We start from the raw sequence: 23,273 nt of genomic DNA on the forward strand, positions 1-23,273 counted from the left end.
AAACAAAAAGGATAAGAAAGTAGGGGTGGCAAAATACTCATGTCAGACAAAACAGACTTTTTAACAAAGGCCATAAAGAAAGAAAGACACTATAAAATGATAAAAGAATCAATACAAGAAGATACTCCACCTATTAACAAACTAATATATGTACCCAACATCACACCTAAATATACAAATACCAACAGAGGGAAAAATTGAAGGAATACATTATTTACCATCATGATGATTAGTACCCAGATATTTTGATAATTTCATTATCTAAAACTTATCTTTCAAAATAATTTCCATGGAACATAGTTTGAATACATATCCACAGCATGTAAAAAAGGGAACCCACATGTAACTATGCTAATCTGAAGTGGTATCTGTAAGCAGATTCAAGTTTAAGGTTGTATTTCAAGGCTTGACACTTTGAAAGCCGTGAAAGACAGAACTGAAAAGTTTCATAATTACTTAATCATGCTTTTTATTTCTTTCTCTTATTCAATATTTAGTATGTAAATTCTTTAAGTCCAATAAATCAAAGTACTTTCGACTCAGTGCCTCTAACTTCTGCTTGACTACCCCTTGTGACCTCACAATTAGTCTCTGAATATTAAAATGCATACACACGGTGAAGATTGTGATTTCAAAGTATTTTATGTCATAAGTTGCTCTAACAAATGGCAGCAGAATTAAAAACCACTCCAGAAATGATCTAGGGTAATTAAAAATTTATGCTTTAAAATGTCTGCACCAATTAACAGAAATATTTATTAGGTGCGTTGTAATTCTCAAGTGAAGTCTCAAATCCAAAGTTTGGTGAGTGTCACTATCCTGAAGATTAATAACTGTACCATCTTTATAATGAATAATGAAACCTAGCTTCTTCACTTATTACTACATTTTAAAGTCAATAATTGCAACATACAAAATTACTATGTAACATGCTCAAGTTGCTGCTGTTGTTTAGTCAGCTAAGTAGAGTCCCACTCATTTGCTAAAAGCCCTGTGGACTATTGCCCACCAAGCTCCTCTGTCCATGGGATTTCCCAGGCAAGAATGCTGGAGTGGGTTGCCATTTCCTTCTCCGGGGGATCTTCCTGACCCAAGGATTGAATCTGCCTCTCCTGTGTTGGCTGGAGAAGGCAATGGCAACCCACTTCAGTACTCTTGCCTGGAAAATCCCATGGACGAAGGAGCCTGTGAGGCTGCAGTCCATGGAGTCTCAAGGAGTCGGACACGACTGAGCGACTTCACTTTCACTTTTCACTTTCATGCATTGGAGAAGGAAATGGCAACCCACTCCAGTGTTCTTACCTGGAGAATCCCAGGGACAGGGGAGCCTGGTGGGCTGCCATCTCTGGGATCTCACAGAGTCAGACATGACTGAAGCGACTTAGCAGCAGCAGCAGCAGCTCCTACATTGGCATATAAATTCTTTACCACTGAGGCACCAGGGAAGCCAACATACTCAAGTTATTGACATCTAAAATGTTAAATCTCTTCTTTTAATTCCCTGTCTTTAATCATTTCTCCTTTTCTGACTACCTGACAAAGAAATTCATTTCAAATAGTTTTCCAAACATGCTATTCCTCATAAATAGGCCACCTGATGACACAAGTAGTGTTTACTTTAACGATATGCTAGAATTCCTATATTTTTAAAGAACTTCCATATTGGTTTTTATATACAGGTTGCAAACTCATTTTTGAAAACCAAATTTAAATTCACTTCAAAATAAAACTAATGTGAAATTATATGTTTTAAAAGAATAAGAAAAATTGGTTACCATATTTATAATTTCTGAATGGTGGTGGGAGGCTGGTCCTCAAAGGGATGTCTGTAAGATAAAGAGTATTTTTATTATAAAATATTCAAATAGTCATAGTATTAAGAGAATTGGCATTTTATTATACAATAGCATCTACATACACTTGAAATATATAGTATGTATGAGTGAAACATTATTATATAGTCGATGTTCATTTAGCACATGAGTCTGAGAATCCCTTGGGGTCAGTAGTAGAACAAAGATCTAGAACAATCTTATCACTCTTACCAAAATTCATATAACCTATAATGTAACTACGCTAACTCAGCAAAGAGACTATAAAATTTTCTTAAAACAGTGTTTTCAAACACTAGTATTAGTTTTCATTAATAATTAATTAAACTACAACCCTTACAGATGAAAATTAAGTAACACGTATCTAAATTACATATGCATATATCCTTTGACATAACAATTCCATTTGGAGAATTTACCATAGAAATATACTTTGCACATTCATGTGTGTGTGTGTGTATGAAATGACTTAAACAAAGGTACTAACTGTAGCACTGTTTGCAATAACAAATGCCTAGGAAAATCCAAGTGTCCTTCAATGAGGGGACTTCCTAAATAAACTATATATGTCTAAACAATTAAACATATTTTTCAACAACCAGTAAAACAACCAAAAAAGGAGGAGAAGGAAGCTCTTTACTAACATAAGATCTTCAAGACGTGTCAAGAGTAAACAAGGCAAGATTTTCCTGGTGGTCCAAGTGGTAAAGAATCTGCCTGCCAGCACAGAGAACATAGGTTCAATCCCTGGTCCAGAAGGTCCCACATGCCACAGAGCAACCAAGCCTGTGTGCCACAATGACTGAACCCACGCTCTAGAGCCTGGTGCTCCTTAACAAGAGAAGCCACCACAATGGAAGTCTGTGCACAGCAATTAGAGAGTAGTCCCCGCGTGCCGCAACTACACAAAGCCTGTGCGCAGCAACAAAGATCTAGTGCAGCCAAAAATTAAATAAGTAAATAATTTTTTTTAAAGAGCAAAGGAGGCATAAGGCAGAGCCTTATTTTTAGTATGCTACCTTTTGAATAAAAGAGAGGAAAAATAAGAATATGTATTTGCTTTTGTTTATACTTCCATGGGAGAGAGCATGAGGTGCTGGTCAGATAAAGAACAGAAGTGGGAAGGAGACTTTTCACTGTATTCCTTTTATATATTCATCCTTAAAAACCATAGGAATGTGTTACCAAAGAAAACTTTTTAAAAAACCTACATATCTGAATTAGGAAAAGTGTTCAAGTACATTTAACCTTTTAAAGGTCAGTAAAAGTGAAAAAGTGTTAGTTGCTAAGTTATGTCTGACTCTTTTGCAACCCCATGGACTGTAGCCTACCAAGCTGCTTTGTCCATGGAATTTTCCAGGCAAGAATACTGGAGTGGGCAGCCATTCCCTTCTCCAGGGGATCTTCCTGACCCAGGGATTAAATCCACATCTCTTGCATTGCAGGCAGATTCTCTACCACTGAGTCACCAGGAAAGCCCAAAATTTAAAGGTCAAATAAATACCAAAATTAAAATATAATTTATTCATTTACGTTACAAGCATTTAAAGTACCCACTACCAAGTATTCCAGAGACAGGGAAAATAAGAAGTTACTGAGACAAGTCCCCACTCTTGAGAGGGCACGCTCCCTGTGAATCCTGTAATAAAGATGTGTTCACAGCTAGGGCTATGATCTCACCTGCCACATGCTAGAATCACCCAGCCCCACACCCAGAGATCAGACTCACAGCCAGCCAGTCCCAAGCATATTTAGACTCAAAATGAAAACCTGCTGAGATGATTCTTAGACAAACACAATCACAGGAGGACAACCAGATGACAGGACTGAGTGAGGCTGGGCAAACAGGAGGGCCGTAAGGTAAGAGCAAGCATCCCATTAAAGGGAGTACAGTCCCTTCATTCTAATTGGTCACCTAAAGGTTTAAATGGAAACACTAAGTCTGGGGTAGGGGTAGGGGAGGTGCTTCCCTGGTGGCTCAGAGGTTAAAGCCTCTGCCTGGAATGTAAGAGACCTGGGATCGATCCCTGGGTTGGGAAGACCCCCTGGAGAAGGAAATGGCAACCCACTCCAGTACTCTTGCCTGGGGAATCCCATGGAGAGAGGAGCCTGGTAGGCTACAGTCTATGGGGTCGCAGAGTTGGACACTGAGTGACTTCACTTTCACTTTTCACTTTAAAATACTGTAGGCAGGGACTTCCCTGGTTATCCAGTGGTTGAATTCGCCTTCCAACACAGGGGACACAGGGTGTATTCCTGATTGGGGAACTAAGATCCCCACAATGGTGGTAGTTCAGACCCTCAGTCATATCCTACTCTTGTGACCCCATGGACTGTATCCCACCAGGCTCCTCTGTCCATGGGATTTCCCAGGCAAGACATGCCACAGGGCAACAAGCCCACATGCCACAATGAAGATCCCATGTGCAGCAACTAAGACCCAATGCAGCCAAAAAAAAAAAAAAAAAATGCTGTAGGCCAAAGGAAACCTGTCTGTGGAGTCCACACGCCTGTCCAACCTCCATGTGAAACCTGTTTCAGCCTTAGCAGAGCACAGAACTTCATTTTATCTTTTGCTTCTTACTTTTGAATTATAGGCCAAAGAAGTGTTGACTAAATATCAGGAAGAATTAAATCTGTTTAATTTATTGCCATTTGTATTTCCTAAACTAGACAGCAAAACTCCCTGAAGAAAGGACTAAGGCACAGAAGAAACAGTGCCATGACACTATTCTCATTTAGAGACGTCTACAGTCAGGACACCAATCACCCCCCTTGGACCTCAGAGGTCTAGGCTTCTGGAGAAGAGACTATGACAGACATGAAAGGAGCCATTTTTTTCCATCTGTGGATCTCAGCTCAGTGGTCACCTCCACAAAGAGGCCTTCCAGGACAGCCCTACTAAAAGAGGGGTCTCCTCTCATAGTCCTCCACTCATAACATTTTTTACAATTAGAGCTCTGTTTACTTAGTTTGGTCTCTCTTCTCTACTAATTCATAAGTTCCTAGAGATTAAGACACAATGGCCTATCTTCCCAAAACCTAGGACAGTGCCTGGCACATTGTATGTTAATAAATACTGGTTCCAATGAGGGCAAGGACTACAGCCTATTTCCTTCATCATGTTGCCAAAACCTAACAGAGTGCCTGGCACATGGCAGGTGCTCTAAAACAGACATGAGTAAAAATGTATCATTTAATCCCTTTAATCAGCAGGTTAGGGCACTGAGATCCCAAGATGGCAGTCGATCAGCCCAAAGTGTCAAGAGCCAGGACTAGAATCCAGCCCTCCCAACTTCCATCTGCCACACTAAGAAGGGTAGGACTAAAGCTGGTATCTTCTGCGGTGGCAAAAGAAAAGAAAGAATAGATGTTAAACACATTCTGGTGAGGTGAACTTTACATATAAAAATGAAGAGGAAGAGAAAAAGAACGAACACTTCCTTATGAAAAAGGTTGTTTCCCATTTTGTACCGCTATGAATACGGCCATGAGTATTCATATGTAGACACACACCTTCATTACACCTACAAGTGGAATGGCTGGGTTGTATGGTAGGTTCATATGTTTACCTTGTCAAGAATCTGCCGAATCATCTTCCAAAGTGGTACCTTTTTAACGCTCCCACTAACAACATATAAGAAGCTCCAGTTCTTTCACATCCTAGTCAAAAACTTGGTTTTTAACTTCTAAAGCTTTCTTATTTAGTCATGTTAAGTGGGTGTGTTATGCTCTCATTGTGGCTTTAACTTTCGTTTCACTAAAGACTGATGATGAGTATCACTGAATGTGCATATTCGTCGTCCATACATTTTCTTTGATGAAGTGCATGTTCAAATATTTTGCCCATTTATTAATTGGGTTATATGTCATATAACTTGAGTGCTAAGAGTTTGGTCTCTTTCTTTAGTTACTATTATTCTAGACACAAATTCCTTGTTTGATATATGCTTTACAAGTATTTTCTCCAAAGTCTATGGTTTGCCTCTTCATTTTCTTAACAGTGTATTATAAAAAGCAAAAGTTTTTAATTTTGATGAACCCTAGCTAGATTTTTTTTTTTTTGGCTCATTGTACTTTAAGAAATTTTGCAAAATCAGTCTTTAAGATTTTCTCTTATGTTTTCTTTCAGAAGTTTTTACAGTTTCAGATTTTAAATTTAGGCCTTGACCAATCTCAAATCATTTTTCGTGTATGGCAAGACGTGAGAGAGAGTTCAAGCTCATTTATTTGCATGTGAATATCCAATTGTTTCAGCTCCTTTTTAGAAAGATGACAGCTTCCCCCTAAAATGCTGTGATCAAAAACCAATTAAACATATAAGATTATTTTTCACTGATATACATGTCATCTGTATAACAATACCACCGAATCCTGCCACCGCTTTATAGTAATAAGTCATGCAATCTGATAGTGCAACTCTTCTAGCTTATTTCTTTCTGTGATTTATTTATATCATTATTTATTTATATATTATATCTTTACTTTCCTTATAATTTTTGAACACGTTAGAATAACTTATTCATAAACTTTAGAATAAGTAGACATTATCTGAAGGAAAAAAGAAAGCTTGCTGAGATTCTGATTGGGATTGGAATCCATACATTATTTTGAGGAGTCATGACATCTTAACCATATTGAGGTTTCTGATCTATGAACATAGTATATCTCCACTTATCTAGGTCTTTTTAAACTTCTCAGTGATGTTTTAGAGTTTTCAGTGCAAAAGTCTTACAACTCTTATCAAATATACCCTATTTCAATTTTTTGGATGCTATTATTCTTTTTTAGTTTCCAACTGTATATTGCATAATTAGTTTTTATATATTTATTTATATCCTACAACCTTGCTAAAAGCTCAAGTTACTAGTTCCAGTAGTCTTTTTATAAACTCCATAAGATTTTCAACAAAGATAATCAACTCACCAGTGAATAATGACAATTTTACCTCTTTCTAACTTGGATGCCATTTATTTCTCTATCTTATCTTACTGACCTGGCTAGAACTTCCAGCACAGTGTTTAATAGAAGCAATTTCTAAGAAAACAACTTGCCTAGTTCCTTGTATTAGGAGGAAAGTCCTCAGTCTTTCACCATTAAATATGATGTAGGGTATCATTTTTTTCACAAATATCCTTAATCAGGTAGAGAAAGTTCCCTTCTATTCCAACTTTACTGAAAAAGTTTCTAACAGAAGTGGATGCTGTAGAAGCATATACACTACCATATGTGAAACAGCCAATGGAAATTTGCTGTACAACTCGGCGAACTCAAACCAGGGCTCCATAACAACCTAGAAGGGTGGGAAACGGTGGGAAGTGGGAGGGAGGCTCTAGAGGAAGGGGACATAAGTATGCCTATGGCTGATTCATGTTGATGTTTGGCAGAACTCAAAGATTTCTTTTCTTAGTACCATCAACCTCCCTTCCCAGAAGTAACCACTAACTATCCTTAAGTTAGCATCACTTTCTTCATTGCTATATTTTCACTCTGTTAAGTCATAGCCACAGAATATAAAGTATTATTTTGTGTTTTAAATTTATGGAATATTTAAACTAAGGAATTTATAGTACATTTGTAATACAAACAAGAGAGTATTACCCTAACACTGTATTGAAGGAATGGTCCCTTTGTGATAAGGTGATAATGTGCTATGATTTTGCTACTATAAAATTATCCTGTTTCTTTCTAAATAGGAGGGACACCAGGGGAGCGCCTCTACAGAAAAAATGCAAAACAATAAACATAGAAGGAGTCACAGAGTTAAAAAAAAATCCCAGTTACTGCAGCTATCAGAGATTTGGGTAAAGATCATCAATAGATACTAAAACCGGGACTTCCCTGGCAGTCCTGTAGTTAAAACTCCAGGCTTCCAATACAGGGGGCACAAGTTCGACCTCTGGTTGAGGAACTGTTTTGGTGTGGCCAAAAAATTTAAAGATGAATTTAAAGACAAAATAGATACTAAAACTAATGGAAACAACATACACATATGGTCTCAACCATTTATGAGTTGAAAAGATACCGTTACAACAGAGAAATCTAATAGACAGCATCTTAACCAAATGACTTAAACATCTATCACGAGAGCTTCCAGGTTGGTGAACTCATGTGACACGAGGGAGAATGGTGCCCGCCAGGAGGGCACGGAAGCTCCACCCCCTTTCCCCATGCTTTGTCCGATGCATATTTTCCATCCGGCCATTCCTCAGTTTAATCCTCTAACAAACGGCTGATCCAGTAAGTTCATAAATACTACCAATAACAAGTGCTTCCTGATATGATGCAATGAGGAGGAATCACCAACATTAGGGATCAGCAAACTATTCCTGTAAAGATCAGTAAAAAATATTTTAGTTTTTGTGAGCCACATGGTTTCTGTCACAACTATGTAAGTGCCACTGAAACACAAAAGCAGTACATATAATATGTAAATCAATGGGTGTGGCTGTGTTTCAATAAACTTTATAAAAACAGGGGGAAGGTCAGACTGACCCATAGCTTGTGACTTGTCAACCTGCAACCTACATGGTAATCCTGTCAAAAATGTCTAATCTGAATCTAATCATATGAAAACAATCTGACAAATTCAAACTGTGGGGCATTCTATAAAAACTCAGATTTGGACTTTTCTCGAAAAAAAAAATTCAATAAAATGACAGATAACTGAAGGTGAGGCCTGTTCCAGGTTAAAGGAGGTTAAGAAGATAGGACTTGCCATGAAAACATACAGAAAATCCTTTAATGCATGTTTCTAAGTGAAAGAAGCCAGTCTGAAAAGACTACATACTATATGATTCCAAGTACATGATATTCTAGAAAAAAGCAAAACTAGAGACAATAAAAAGATCAGTGCATGTCAGGGGCTTGCAAAGAGGATGAATAGATGGAAGCATGGGGGATTTTTTGGGCAATTGACTCCAGCTTGTGTTTGGAATTAAACAGGTAAGTAAATGGATGGCAGATGATAGGAGCCAGGTTTCTCACAGCTGGAGTGAAGATATACAGATAAGCAAACAGAGAAGGCTGAAATGATCCACGTGATAATGGATTAGAGTTGGAAGCACCAGTAAGAACTCACATTTAACATACAGATTCAGATGGTAAATATGAAAATATTTATACATACGTAAAAATAAACTGTGGACAATTCTGAAAGAGATGGGAATACCAGACCACCTAACCTGCCTCTTGAGAAACCTGTATGCAGGTCAGGAAGCAACAGTTAGAACTGGACATGGAACAACAGACTGGTTCCAAATAGGAAAAGGAGTACATCAAGGCTGTATATTGTCACCCCGCTTATTTAACTTATATGCAGAGTACATCATGAGAAACGCTGGGCTGGAAGAAGCACAAGCTGGAATTAAGATTGCTGGGAGAAATATCAACAACCTCTGATATGCAGATGACACCACCCTTGTGGCAGAAAGTGAAGAAGAACTAAAGAGCCTCTTCATGAAATTGAAAGAGCAGAGTGAAAAAGTTGGCTTAAAGCTCAACATTCAGAAAATGAAGATCATGGCATCTGGTCCCATCGCTTCATGGGAAATAGATGGGGAAACAGTGGGAACAGTGTCACACTTTATTTTTGGGGGGGCTCCAAAATCACTGCAGATGGTGACTGCAGCCATGAAATAAAAAGATGCTTACTCCTTGGAAGGAAGGTTATGACCAACCTAGAGAGTATATTGAAAAGCAGAGATATTACTTTGCCAACAAAGGACCAGCTAGTGAAGGCTATGGTTTTTCCAGTGGTCATGTATGGATGTGAGAGTTGGACTGTGAAGAAAGCTGAGCATCGAAGAATTGATGCTTTTGAACTGTGGTGCTGGAGAAGACTCTTGAGAGTCCCTTGGACTGCAAGGAGATCCAACCAGTCCATCCTGAAGGAGGTCATTCCTGGGTGTTCATTGGAAGGACTGATGCTGAAGCTGAAACTCCAATATTTTGGCCACCTCATGGGAAGAGTTGACTCATTGGAAAATACTCTGATGCTGGGAGGGATTGGGGGCAGGAGGAGAAGGGGACGACAGAGGATGAGATGGCTGGATGGCATCACGGACTCGATGCACAAGAGTCTGAGTGAACTCAGGGAGTTGGTGATGGACAGGGAGGCCTGGCGTGTTGCGATTCATGGGGTCACAAAGGGTCGGACATGACTGAGCGACTGAACTGAACTGATAAATACACAGGTTGACATATTTCCTTGTTCTGTCAAGAACGCCTAAGAAATTAAAGTAGTGAAGAGCATACCTAGCACCCAGATTTTGGTCTAAAACCATTCTCCAATAAAAGCAACCAAGGCTCCTAGAGAAATGGCTGGTTCTAAGATTGGCATGGGAAATACACAAAATTAGCCTGGACCATCTTAAAAACCACACACAGATGGCATATGTCCAAGGGGCACAGAGGACAACTGAAAGTTTTCAGTGACCAAATCTGTAACAATCTGAGCAACAAATATCTCCCATGCAAAAGAATTTCAAATAAATTATGTAGATATTCCACACTAAAGGAAGGAGAACATAATTCCCCACTCCTTAACTGTGTGCTGTGCATAGTGCCTTCCTTAGAGTACCTTATGAACAGAGAGATACCAGAGTAACCAGTGATACAGTGGAGAAACCTGTACTACTTTAGCCAAGTGGTCAAAGTCAACATCAACAACCATAAATCATTTAGAAAATATGTACCCTTGATATGATGTGATGTGAAAAAAGGGACACTATCTGTGTGATCTTCCTCTCGAAAACCCACAACTCCAGTCTAATGAGAAAAATCATCAGGCACATTCCAATAGAGGGATATCCTACAGTAAGCTTGATGAGTACTCCCCAAAACTGTCGAAGTCCTCAAACAAGGAAAACCTGAGAAATTGCCACAGTTCACAGAGCCTAGAGAGACATGACAACTAAGTGTAATGTAGTATCCTGGCTGGGATCCTGGAGCAGAAGAAGGACATCAGTAAAAACTAAGGAAACCTGAATCAACTATAGTGAAGTGAAAGCGAAGTCGCTCAGTCGTGTCCGACTCTTTGCGACCCCATGGGCTGTAGCCTACCAGCGTCCTCTGTCCATGGGATTTTCCAGGCAATAGTCCTGGAGTCGATTGCCATTGCCTTCTACAGGGGCTCTTCCCAACCCAGGGATCAAACCCGGGTCTCCCGCCTCATAGACAGATGCTTTACCATCTGAGCCACCAGGGAATCAACTATGGATTGTAGTTAATAAGACATCAATATTGGTTCATTAATTGCAATAAATGCAGCATATTAATATGTTAATAATAGGGGAAACTGTGGAGGGGAGAATTAAATATAAACAAATAAATAAAGATTTAAAAGATAAGGAAAACTTTTCTAACTATTCTAGTAGTCACCCAACAGAACAGACTGCTCTACAAAGTAACAGTTCACCAGGAGTAACCGGGTATAAACAATTGAGTTCTGAATTGGAAGTCTGGATAAAATCTCCACAGCTTTTCTTTATTTAATAGATGAAATGATTTTACATTCAGAACCCAAATCTAAAGTATTGCAAAGTATTAAAATGCCAGATCAACAAATAATTAAAATGTCATACAGTCTAGATAATTGGTTTGTATATTATTCTGAAATTTTGTCATCTATATAAAGTAATACATGATCAATATCCATTTCCCCTATGTTAATAATAGATTTGTTTTATTGTATTTATATGCTTATACATGGATACAATCATGTATTATTATATTTACACCCTGGTGGCTCAGATGGTAAAGCATCTGCCTGCAATGCAGAAGATCTGGGTTCAGTCCCCGAGTTGGGAAAATCCCCTGGAGAAGGAAATGGCAACCCATTCCAGTATTCTTGCCTAGAAAATTCCATGGATGGAGGAGCCTGGTGGGCTACCGTCCATGGGGTCACAAAGAGTCGGACATGACTGAGTGACTTCACTTCACTTCATAAATGCTAGTTTACATCCACTACACTTATTTGTTCTATTTACACAACTTTAGATTTTAATGGCATGATATAGTGGTTCAATGATTCTCAAGGCAGAATGAATCCAATTTAACCAAAGTTGCTTGGTTGAGGGAGAAAAAGACAATTACGGGAAGAGACCATGTTAAGCTATGGATGGCAAAAGTGATTTATCAAAAGGACAGCTGGAAAGGCAAGAAGGCATCTAAAATAACCCCCAAAAGTCATTCACCACAATGAACATTCAGTTTCTATACAAGATTCTCTATGCCACGATGTCAAGCATCCTTCCAGCTTTCAGTGTTCAAAACGTTAAAGCAAGGCCAACAGGCACATGAAAAGATGCTCCACATCGCTAATTATTAGATAAACGCAAGTCAAAACTATAATGAGATCAGACCAGACCTCAGGCCAGTCAGAATGGCCACCCTCAAAGTCTGCAAATAGGCGACTCCCCCGGTGTCCAGCGGTCAAGACTCTGTGTGCCCAGTACAGGGCGCCTGGCTTCAATCCCTGGATAGGGAACTAGACCCCACATGCCCAGAGACTAAGACCTGCTGCAGCCAAATGAATATATAAGTGAAATATTTTTAGAAGTCTACAAATAATAAATGCTGGAGAGTGTGTGGAGAAAACAGGACCCTCCTACACTGTTGGTGGGAATATAAATTGGTGCAGTCACTATGGAGAGCAGGATGGAAGCTCCTTAAAAAACTAAAACCAGAGTTACCATATGATCTGGGAATCCCACTCCTGGGCACATGTGCAAAAAAGACAAAAAGTCTTAACTGAAATGTTCACAGCAGCACTATTTACAAAAGCAAGACGTGGAAGCAACCTAAATGTCCATCATCAGAGGAATGGATAAAGAAGATGTGGTATACACATACAATGGAATATTACTCAGCCACATAAAAGAACAAAGTAGTGCCATTTGCAACAACATGGATGAACCTAGATATTATCATACTAAATGAAGTGAAGTCAGACACAGAAGGACAAATATTATATGACATTACTTATCTGTGGAATCTAAAATAATAATACAAATGAACTTTTTTATAAGACAAAAATAGACTCACAGACAGAAAATAAAATTATGGTTATCAAAGGGGAAAGGGTGGGAAGGATAAATTAGAAATTTGAAATTAACAGATACACACTACTATGTATAACATTTAAACAACAAGGACTACTGCATAGCACAGGGAGCTAACTATATTCAATCTACTAATCTATAATGGAAAAGAATCTGAAAAAGAATATGTGTGTGAATCTGTTACATACCTAGAACACAGTAAATCAACTATACTTCCACTAAAAATAAAACAGTAGAGCATGATGAGCTAAATTCAAAGACTCTTTTGACTCTAAGCAAATCCATTTATTTCAGAGATCCTATTTTGAACAAGTAAAGTAACAGAGAAGAATAAGGAGGCAACTGAGTGTACTGTTTAGGAGTACATGATTGTATAGCTAAACTGCAAGGGCTGGATTGCAGCTTTGCCTTGTTTTTGCCATGTAATCTCAGGCAAGCTTCTCAGCTTCTCTCTCTGTTCTTTAGTTTCTTCATCTGCAAAATGGAGATAATAACAGTTCCTAATTTAGAAGGATACTGTGAGGATGAAATGAGAAAAATCTACATAAAGCTCTTAGCACAAATTAGTTCAAACATCCCTCAGTAATAAGCTATTTGGTCTTTGTTATGTACACAATTCATAAAAGGTAAATTCACTAACTTTGCAGAGTTCCACTGTACCTCAAATTAGAGGACAAAGTCAGGCACAGAACACGCAGCTCAGAAAGGCCTGAAGCCCAAAGTTTATCTTTTAATCAGTGGAACACATTTCCCACATGTACAATATTAATAGAAACAAGTAACAGGTGAAAGATATAAGTAGGCTGTGCTGAGTGTTTGCAGTGATCCACACCACTGCTCTAATGGGGAGCAATTCTGCGGTACTTGGGAAGGAAAAGAACACAGTGACACTGGGGAGAATATATCTTCCCTTGGCACTGGAGCAGCCTGAAGACTACATCTTGTTCTCAAGGGCTTCAGAGAATCTATTCTGCACTGTAACAAGCAGAGCACTTACTGTACTAAGAAACACTGTAACCCATAATACACACAAAGATTTTAAAATTAAAAAAGTAGGGATTTGTTTTTCTTTCAAAATCTGAATATACTTTTGGTGATAGCCTTTCAAAAACAGGACACTCTGCAATTGGCAATATCTTAGTACCAACTCTCAGTCTCCCCCTAACAAGCAGAGTGACTAGCCTGTCTTCTCTATGAGTTAAAACACCATGCTTACTTCTTAGGCAAGTAACACTGAGCAGTAAAACCACTTGAATTAGATGAAAAAAAAAAAAAAGGGGGAGAAGAGTTTAGAAATTTTACAAAGTCAATCAGGAAGTTAAATGCCAACAATTCACTACATTTTTAAAAGTTAACTATGTATATTTATATTGCACACATATAAACCAAGTTTGTGGTTTCCCAATAACATTCTCCAGTAATGGAATCACAGCTCCTCAGAGAAATGACTGATCCCAAGACTGGGGTAGAGAAAGAACAGGACACATCTGGAACATCTTAGATCAAAAAGTAAGGAAGTGCTCAAAGAAGGATGTGGACATGTTAAAAGGACATGAAGCTTTGTCCTTTCTTTCTGTAACATAAGAAAATCCAAGGACATGACGTTAGTTCAGCTCCTTTCATCTGAATTAATTTCTTCATTCAGGACTCTTTTATTGTCTTTCATTGGCAATTTTGAATAGTGTTTTTGGCTACCCCCAGCCAAAATGAAGATTATTAGACCATCAGAATAAAATAAAAATAAAGAATTATAATCCTCTGAATAAAGTAAGTATCTTTGACTGCACAATGATATAAACCAAAGATTAAATAAATGGGGCAGGAGCAGGAATGAGGGGGTAAGATAAAAAGCTCTTCCTTACTGTAGAAAAACAACTAATATATGTAAAAGGAATGATGGAATAAGAAGAATCATCATTTGCCAAACATCATAACTGATTCAGGCAAGAATCATCAAACTAGTGGATGAAAGATTGGGAAGTAAAGGACATTCACGTAGTTCAGAATGTATCCCTAACAAGTTACTTTTCAAGTACAATCAAAATTTACAGTAGAGAAACCTGGCAGCTATCACCTTCAGTTCAGTTCAGTTCAGTTCAGTCACTCAGTCATGTCCGACCCTTTGCGACCACATAGACTGCAGCATGCCAGGCCTCCCTGCCCATCACCAGCTCCCAGAATTTACTCAAACTCATGTCCATTGAGCCAGTGATGCCATCCAACCATCTCATCCTTGGTCATTCCCTTCGCCTCCTCCCTCAATCCTTCCCAGCATCAGGGTCTTTTTGAATAAGTCAGCTATTTGCATCAGGTGGCCAAAGTATTGAAGTTTCAGCTTCAATATCAGTCCTTCCAATGAACACCCAGGATTGATCTCCTTTAGGATGGACTGGTTGGATCTCCTTGCAGTCTAAGGGACTCTCAAGACTCTTCTCCAACACCACAGTGCAAAAGCATCAATTCTTCGGTGTTCGGCTTTCTTTATAGTCCAACTCTCACATCCATACACAACTACTGGAAAAACCATACCCTTGACTAGACGGACCTCTGTTGGCAAAGTAATGTCTGTTTTTTAATATGCTGTCTAGGCGGGCCATAACTTTCCTTCCAAGGAGTAAGCATCTTTTAATTTCATGGCTGCAGTCACCATCTGCAGTGATTTTGGAGCCCCAAAAAATAAAGTCTGACACTGTTTCCACTGTTTCCCCATCTATTTCCCATGAAGTGATGGGCATGATCTTAGTTTTCTGAATGTTGAGCTTTAAGTCAACTTTTTCACTCTCCTCTTTCACTTTTATCAACAGGCTCTTTAGTTCTTCTTCACTTTCTGCCATAAAGGTGGTGTCATCTGCATATCTGAGGTTACTGGTATTTCTCATGGCAATCTTGATTCAAACAGGTTCCACGGTGATCTCATAGGACTTATGGCAGAAACCTGTCGGGGGTTTATACCAACCTGCCAATGCCAAGAGGCACCCCATGTCTCCTTTGGGAACCAACCAGAAATGGGCAAAGCGTGTGGACCAAACTCTCCTTTCTCGGTCAAACTTTTTTCAGTCTCTTTGATCATTTCATAACTCCTTGGGAATTAGAAGTACTAACCTAATCTATCGGATCTTAGACTTTCAAAGGACTTGTGATCTATACTGTTACTGTGTACTGTGGCTTAGGTCCCAAACTTGGATTGGTAGTTAAGAAAGCACCTAGCCTCGCCTAGGAATCGGAAGTTCAGAAACTAGATGGAGCTCTAGCTCCAAGAACATCTCTGAGGTTAAAGGTTACTCAGATTGGGACTGCAATGGGTTTTTTCCTTTGGTAACACTGGCTCTTAGTGGACCAGAGGAGGCTCTCATACTGGTGTGGTGATGCTTGAAAAGAACATCTCAGCTTTATATTCGTATTGGTCTTATTGGTCAGGTATATACTCAGGGTCGTGCACAGGCACTCAGGTGACGAATGTTTCCCCCAGCAGTCTTAGCTTGGGAGGCATTCCGGAAGGTTACTCTGACTGCACCCCGGGTGGCATCAGAGACAAGGTTAAACGTGAAGAGCTGGACATCAGGTAGAGATGCTATCAGGTCTACCCCTGGTACATCTCCACCCCATCTCGGTGGTAGAACCGGGAGGGTTGAAGACGGTGCCTGCGTCGGTAAGGGATAGACTAAGTCTGACCAGGAAGGAAAAGCTTTTGGTATTAAGTCTGTCTACACCCCCATCTTGAGCAAGGAGGGATGCCTCTGGTAGAAAAATGGTGCTGGTCACTTTTTTCTCTCTTACAAATGGGAGCTAACAATTTCAGCCTCACTCCTTTGAAAAACTGGGATAGATTTGATCCCCAGGGCTTAAAGAAGACATACCTGGTCTTCCTATGCGATACTGCATGGCCACGGTATCCACTGGAGGACGGCGAAAGGTGACCAGTTGGAGGGTCTCTTAAGTATAATACTGTTTTACAATTAGACCGGTTCTGTAAGGAACAAGGGAAGTGGGTAGAAGCAGCATGTGTGTTACCCTTTTTCTCTCTGCGAAATATGCCAGACTTATGTCCTAAGGGTACAGATTTGGGCGTGAAACCTTCAGCTCCCTCCTGTCCTCCTACTTTGCCCCCGTACCCGGGGCTCCAAGCTGAGCTAACTGAAAACCAGAGAACCCCCCCTTAGAAGGGTTGCCTTTGTCTCAGTGGAAATCCAAACTGAGATTCAAACTGCCCACGTGGAGGTCCAAACAACTCCTGTCTCAGTACAACCTCAGACTACTCTGGTTTCAGTAGAAACTCAGACCATCGAAGTAAGAGATGAGATGGGAGACAGGAGACAAAGAGAAAAAGAAAAACAGGTTTCTCCAATCTATCCCTGGGATCATATGTGCAGAGCAGCCAGAGAAACAGGAACAGCCACACAAGCTGTTGCCTCTTCATGAAACACCCACTGGGAGAAATAATCAGTCTATGAGAGTTAATAAGCCTTTTTCTTATCAAGAAATACAAAGAATCAAGGAGGATCTGGGAGACTATTTAGAGGACCCAGAAAAATATATTAGAGCTTTTAAAGGTGTTACTCTGCTTTATGACCTTACTTGGAAGGATGTGATGTATATCTTGGGACAAACGCTGACTCCTGACTCAAAGACTCGAGTTTTGGGAAAAGCAGTTGCTTATGGAGATGAATGGCTTGGTAATGAATCAGTAGGGAAGAGGGAGGACGAGATAGCAGACAAGATAGCGGCCCTCCCCACTGGGAATCAGGAGGTCCCAACTATAGAACCAGACTGGGACTACAACTCAGCTAAAGGAAGATGGGATCAGAGTCATTTTGTCAGACGCATTCTTGAAGGACTCAGGCAGGCGCGTTCTAAGCCTTTAAACTATAGCAAATTGGCAGACATAGAACAGGAGAAGGAAGCTCCTGGTAAATTCCTAGATAGACTAAGAGAAGCCCTTCGCAGATTCATTGAGATTGATCCCAAAAGTGAAGAAGGAAAAGTGATCTTAAAAGATAGATGTCTCACTCAGTCGGCTCCAGATATCCGCCATAAGCTACAAAAACGGGCGTATGGACCAAATCAGTCTTTAGATACTCTGTCACAACTGGCTCAGATGGTCTATTATGGTAGGGAATATGAGGAAAAGAAAGAAAGGCAAAAAAAAGACCAAGGAAAAGACGGAAGCCTTCGCAATGGCTATGAAAAACGTTCTTAAACAGCCAGAGAAAAATGCCCAGAGGGACCCAGGTGAAAAGGGATGGGCTTGCTATTACTGTGGAAAGGAGGGGCATCTCAAGTGGGATTGCCCTCAGGCATCTAAGCCACCCCCCTCCACCCCCCATCCCACCCCGACCCCTGGCTTCATGTCTGCAAAGGACCACACTCCAGGGTCAGACTCTCAAGACAATCAGGACTGAAGGTGCCCAGGGGTCCCCACACAAGCTCCCGTCCTAATTATACCTAATTATACCTGAGGAACCCGGGTATTAATAATTGTGGGGGGCTAATCCGTCGATTTCCTTTTAGATAATGGGGCAACTTACTCTGTGCTTACTGAAGCCCCTGGCCCACATTCTTCCCGATCCACTTCCATAATGGGACTGTCTGGACAAGCCAAAAGGTATTATTTCAGTTATTCTTTATCTTGCAACTGGGATTCTGTGCTATTTTCACATGAGTTTCTGATCGTGCCAGAATCTCCCTCACCCCTTTTGGGGAGGGATATACTGAGCAAGGTCCATGCCTCTGTTTTCATGAATATGGAGCCCTCCCTTTCTCTCCCTTTAGCTGAACAAAATGTAAATCCTAGAGTATGGGCTGATGGAAAATCTGTGGGTCGAGCACAAAATGCTATTCCTGTAGTTGTCAAGCTCAAAGACCTGCACTTATTTCCACATAAGAAGCAGTATCCACTGAAACCTGAGGTTAAGGAAGGGTTAAAACCCATCCTCGAAAATTTAAAGGAACAGGGACTATTAATTCCCTGTAACAGTCCTTGGAACACTCCTGTTTTGGGTATAAAGAAATCGAATGGTAAATGGAGACTAGTTCAAGATTTACGTGTAATAAATGAGGCTGTAGTTCCTTTACACCCCGTGGTGCCTAATCCTTATACTCTATTGTCTGAAATTCCTGAACGAGCCAAATATTTCTCAGTAATTGATTTAAAAGATGCCTTCTATTCAGTGCCTTTGGTGGAGGAAAGTCAATTTCTATTTGCCTTTGAAGACCCTACCCAGCCAGCTTCTCAGATAACCTGAACAGTTTCGCCCCAGGGATTTCGTGACAGTCCTCACTTATTTGGACAAAGTTCATCACAGGATCTACAAAACTTTAATAGCTCTGAGGTGGTGGTGTTACAATATGTAGATGATATTTTGCTCTGTGCTGAGACAGAGGAAGCTTGTTCTCAAGCTTCAGAAGATTTCTTAAACTTCCTGGCAGGCTGTGGTTACAAGGCATCAGAGAAAAGGCTCAGCTTTGTCAACAATATGGGTATCTGGGCCTAATCATATCAGAAGGGACTAGGGCCATAGGCCCTGAGAGAATTAAACCTATACTTAATCATCCCCTACCTATGACTTTAAGACAATTGAGAGGATTTTTGGGAATCACAGGTTACTGCATTTGGATTCCGGGTTATGGGGAACTTGCCCGGCCTTTATATAAACTTATAGCTGAAACTCAGCAGGCCCAAACTGACAAACTGGTTTGGTCTCCAGAAACTCAAAAGGCTTTTAAGGTTCTTCAGACTGCTCTCCTGCAAGCTCCAGCTCTGAGCTTGCCCACAGGGTCAGAATTTAATTTGTTTGTCACTGAAAGAAAAGGTATGGCCTTGGGAGTTTTGACACAACCCTGAGGGCCTCACCAGCAAACTATTGCTTATCTAAGCAGAGAATTAGATGTAATTTCATGTGGTTGGGCTTCCCTGGTGGCTCAGAGGTTAAAGCATCTGCCTCCAATGCGGGAGACCTGGGTTCGATCCCTGGGTCGGGAAGATCCCCTAGAGAAGGAAATGGCAACCCACTCCAGTATTCTTGCCTGGAGAATCCCACGGACGGAGGAGCTTGGTAGGTGCTAGTCCACGGGGTCGCAAAGAGTCGGACACGACTGAGCGACTTCACCTTCACCTTCACGTGGGTGGCCCCACTGCCTAACAGTAATTGGGGCAGTGGCTTTATTAGCACCTGAAGCTTTAAAAATAATTAATGGACGAAACCTTACTGTACTGACTTCTCATGATGTGAGTGGAATCTTAAATTCTAAGGTTAATATTTGGATGACAGACAGTAGGCTTTTTAAATACCAGTCATTGTTGTTGGAAGGACCAGTAACTAAGCTTAAAGTTTGTGAAATTTAAATCCTGCCACTTTCCTTCCTAAGAAGGAAAATGAAACACCTGATCACGATTATTCTCAATTCCTAACTTTAAACTATGCAGCTCGGGAAGATCTAATGGATACCCCATTAGACAATCCTGACATGGAAATATTTACAGATGCCAGTTCTTTTGTTCGGGATGGAAAGCGTAAAGCAGGTTATGCTGTGGTGACTGCTGAACAGGTTTTGGAAGCAAAATCTCTCCCCCAGGGAACCAGTGCTCAGTTAGCGGAGCTTGTGGCTCTGACCCGAGCTCTAGAGTTAAGCAGAGGGCAGCAGGTAAATATCTACACGGGTTCTAAGTATGCTTATTTGATTTTACATGCTCATGCTGCAATATGGAAAGAAAGACAGTTTAAAATGGCAACAGGAGAACCTATTAAGCATTTCAGGGAGATCGAGAGACTTTTAACTGCTATATATTGTACAACGAAGTGGGAAGTATCCTGGAGAGGACTGGGAAATTGATTTTACTCATATGCCAAAAGCTAATGGATATTCTTGCTTACAAGTTTGGGTAGATACTTTTACTGGATGGATTGAGGCTTTTCTCTGTGGTAGTGAACAGGCTAAGGATGTTATAAAGATTCTCTTCATCAGTGGAAGGCTTCCCGTGGTGGACATCTCCACTTCAAGGAAAGGACTTTCTCCAAGTCTGTGAATACCTTCAACAACAATCACATGCAATGCCTCTTCTTCATCTGATGACATCTACCAACCCTAAAATGGACTGGTACAACACGTTGCATTTTAACTATGGACATAATGTGACTTTTAATTTTAACTTGTTTTAACGACTATGTTGCCTTACATCTGTATTGTATAACTGGATTTGTTTCTAGCCGCATGAAAGCTTTTAAGTTACAAATGGTTGCTCAAACTCCTCCTACTGCTCTACCTTCCTCCAACTACTATTTGGGGCCCCTGGATCAGATATCCTCAATATGAGGATTAGGAGAATATGTTGCCTCGCCAATTTAGGGACAACGCCCCTTCTCAGCTCGAAAGCAGTTATGGAACGAGAACAATGCCCCTTTTCCCTAGGCAACATAATTCTCCTAAAAGAAAAGGGGGGAATGACAGAGTCATTTCCTAGGCAGGTTGATAAAAAGTCTAGGGGTCCCCAAGGAGAGAGGGGTCTGGAATTCTCAAGGAGGAAGAAAGGACAAACTTTTTTTATCTTAAAATGTAAATTATGGGAGTAGGTCTGGTGAGGTCTTTACAACCTCCAGACATTCTTTGGATTCACTAGAGAGTATATAACTTCATTGCTAACACTAACAAGCGGGTACTCTTTCTGTCCCCTTCTGATGCCCTATGTCAGAAGCTTTCCCTATCTCCTTTATACTTTAATAAAACTTTATTACACAAAAGCTCTGAGCAATCAAGCCTCACCTCTGGCCCTGGATTGAATTCTTCTCCTCCGGGGGCCAAGAATCCCGGCATCGTGATTCAACAACAACCTTTCATTAGTATATAGAAATGCAAGTGATTTCTGTGTATTGATTTTGTATCCTGCAACTTTGCTAAATTCACTGACTAGCTCTAGTATTTTTCTGATACTATCTTTAGGGTTTTCTATGTACAATATCATGTTATCTGCAAACAGAGCTCTACTTCTTTTCTGATGTGGATTCCTTTTATTTCTTTTTCTTCGATGACTGCTCTAGCTAGCACTTCCAGAACTATGTTGAATAATAATGGTGAAAGTGGACACCTTGTCTTGTTCCTGATCTTAGGGTTAATGCTTTCAGTTTTTCCCCATTGAGAATAATGTTGGCTATAGGCTTATCATATATGGTCTTTAGTATGTTGAGGCAGGGTACTTCTATGCCCATTTTTTGAAGAGTTTTAGTCATAAATAGGTGCTGAATTTTGTCAAAAGCTTTTTCTGCATCTATTGAGATGATCATATGGTTTTTATCTTTCAATTTGTTAATATGGTGTATCACATTGATTGATTTGCATATACTGAAGAATCCTTGCATTCCTGGAATAAACCTAACTTGATCATGCTGTATGAGCTTTTTGATGTCTTGCTGAATTCTATCTGCTAAAATTTCATTGAGGATTTTTGCATCTGTGTTCATCAGTGATATTGGCCTATAATTTTCCTTTTGCGTGTTTTCTTTGTCTGGTTTTGGCATCAGGGTGATGGTGGCCTCATAGAATAAGTAATGGAACAAGATTGAAAGCCCAGAAATAAACCCATGCACCTATGGGTACATTATTTTTGACAAAAGAGGCAAATATACAATAGGGCAAAGACAGCCTCTTCAATAAATGGTGCTGAGAAAACTGGACAGCTGCATGTAAAAGAATGAAATTAGAACACTTCCTAACACCACAAAGAGAAACTCAAAATGGATTAAACACCTAAATGTAAGACCAGAAACTATAAAACTCTAAGAGGAAAACATAGGCAGAACACTCGATGACATAAATCAAAGCAAGATCCTCTATGACCCACCTCCTAGAGTAATGGAAATAAAAACAAAAGTAAACAAGTGGGACCTGATTAAACTTAAAAGCTTTTGCACAGCAAAGGAAACTATAAGCAAGGTGAAAAGACAACCCTCAGAATGGGAGAAAGTAATAACAAATCAAACAACTGATAAAGGATTAATTTCCAAAATATACAAGCAGCTCACACAAAACTCAATGCCAGAAAAACAAACAACCCAATCAAAAAGTGGGGAAAAGACCTAAACAGACATTTCTCCAAAGAAGACATACAGATGGCTAACAAACACATGAAAAGATGCTCAACATCACTCATTATTAGAGAAATGTAAATCAAAACTACAATGAGATATCACCTCACACCAGTCAGAATGGCCATCATCAAAAAGTCTACAAACAATAAATGCTGGAGTGGGTATGGAGAAAAGGGAATGCTCTTGCATTGCTGATGGGAATGTAAATTGATAGAGCCACTATGGAAAACGGTATGGAGATTCCTTAAAAAACTAGGAATAAAACCACCCTATGACCCAGCAATCCCACGTCTAGGCAT

At 40.0% G+C, this 23,273-nt stretch overlaps 1 protein-coding gene across 2 annotated transcripts in view; it reads right to left on the minus strand.

Annotated features, from left to right (window-relative positions):
* Window positions 1-23,273, minus strand: part of C3H2orf76 (chromosome 3 C2orf76 homolog) — a 132,167-nt gene that overhangs the window by 68,356 nt on the left and 40,538 nt on the right. For both annotated transcript variants that reach the window (XM_068968966.1, XM_068968967.1), the window contains exon 4: window positions 1,776-1,826. In XM_068968966.1, coding sequence (XP_068825067.1) covers window positions 1,776-1,826 — 51 coding nt within the window. The remainder of the gene's footprint in view (window positions 1-1,775; window positions 1,827-23,273) is intronic.

Source organism: Capricornis sumatraensis, chromosome 3 (assembly GCF_032405125.1).
Source record: "Capricornis sumatraensis isolate serow.1 chromosome 3, serow.2, whole genome shotgun sequence".
Lineage (NCBI taxonomy): Eukaryota > Metazoa > Chordata > Mammalia > Artiodactyla > Bovidae > Capricornis > Capricornis sumatraensis.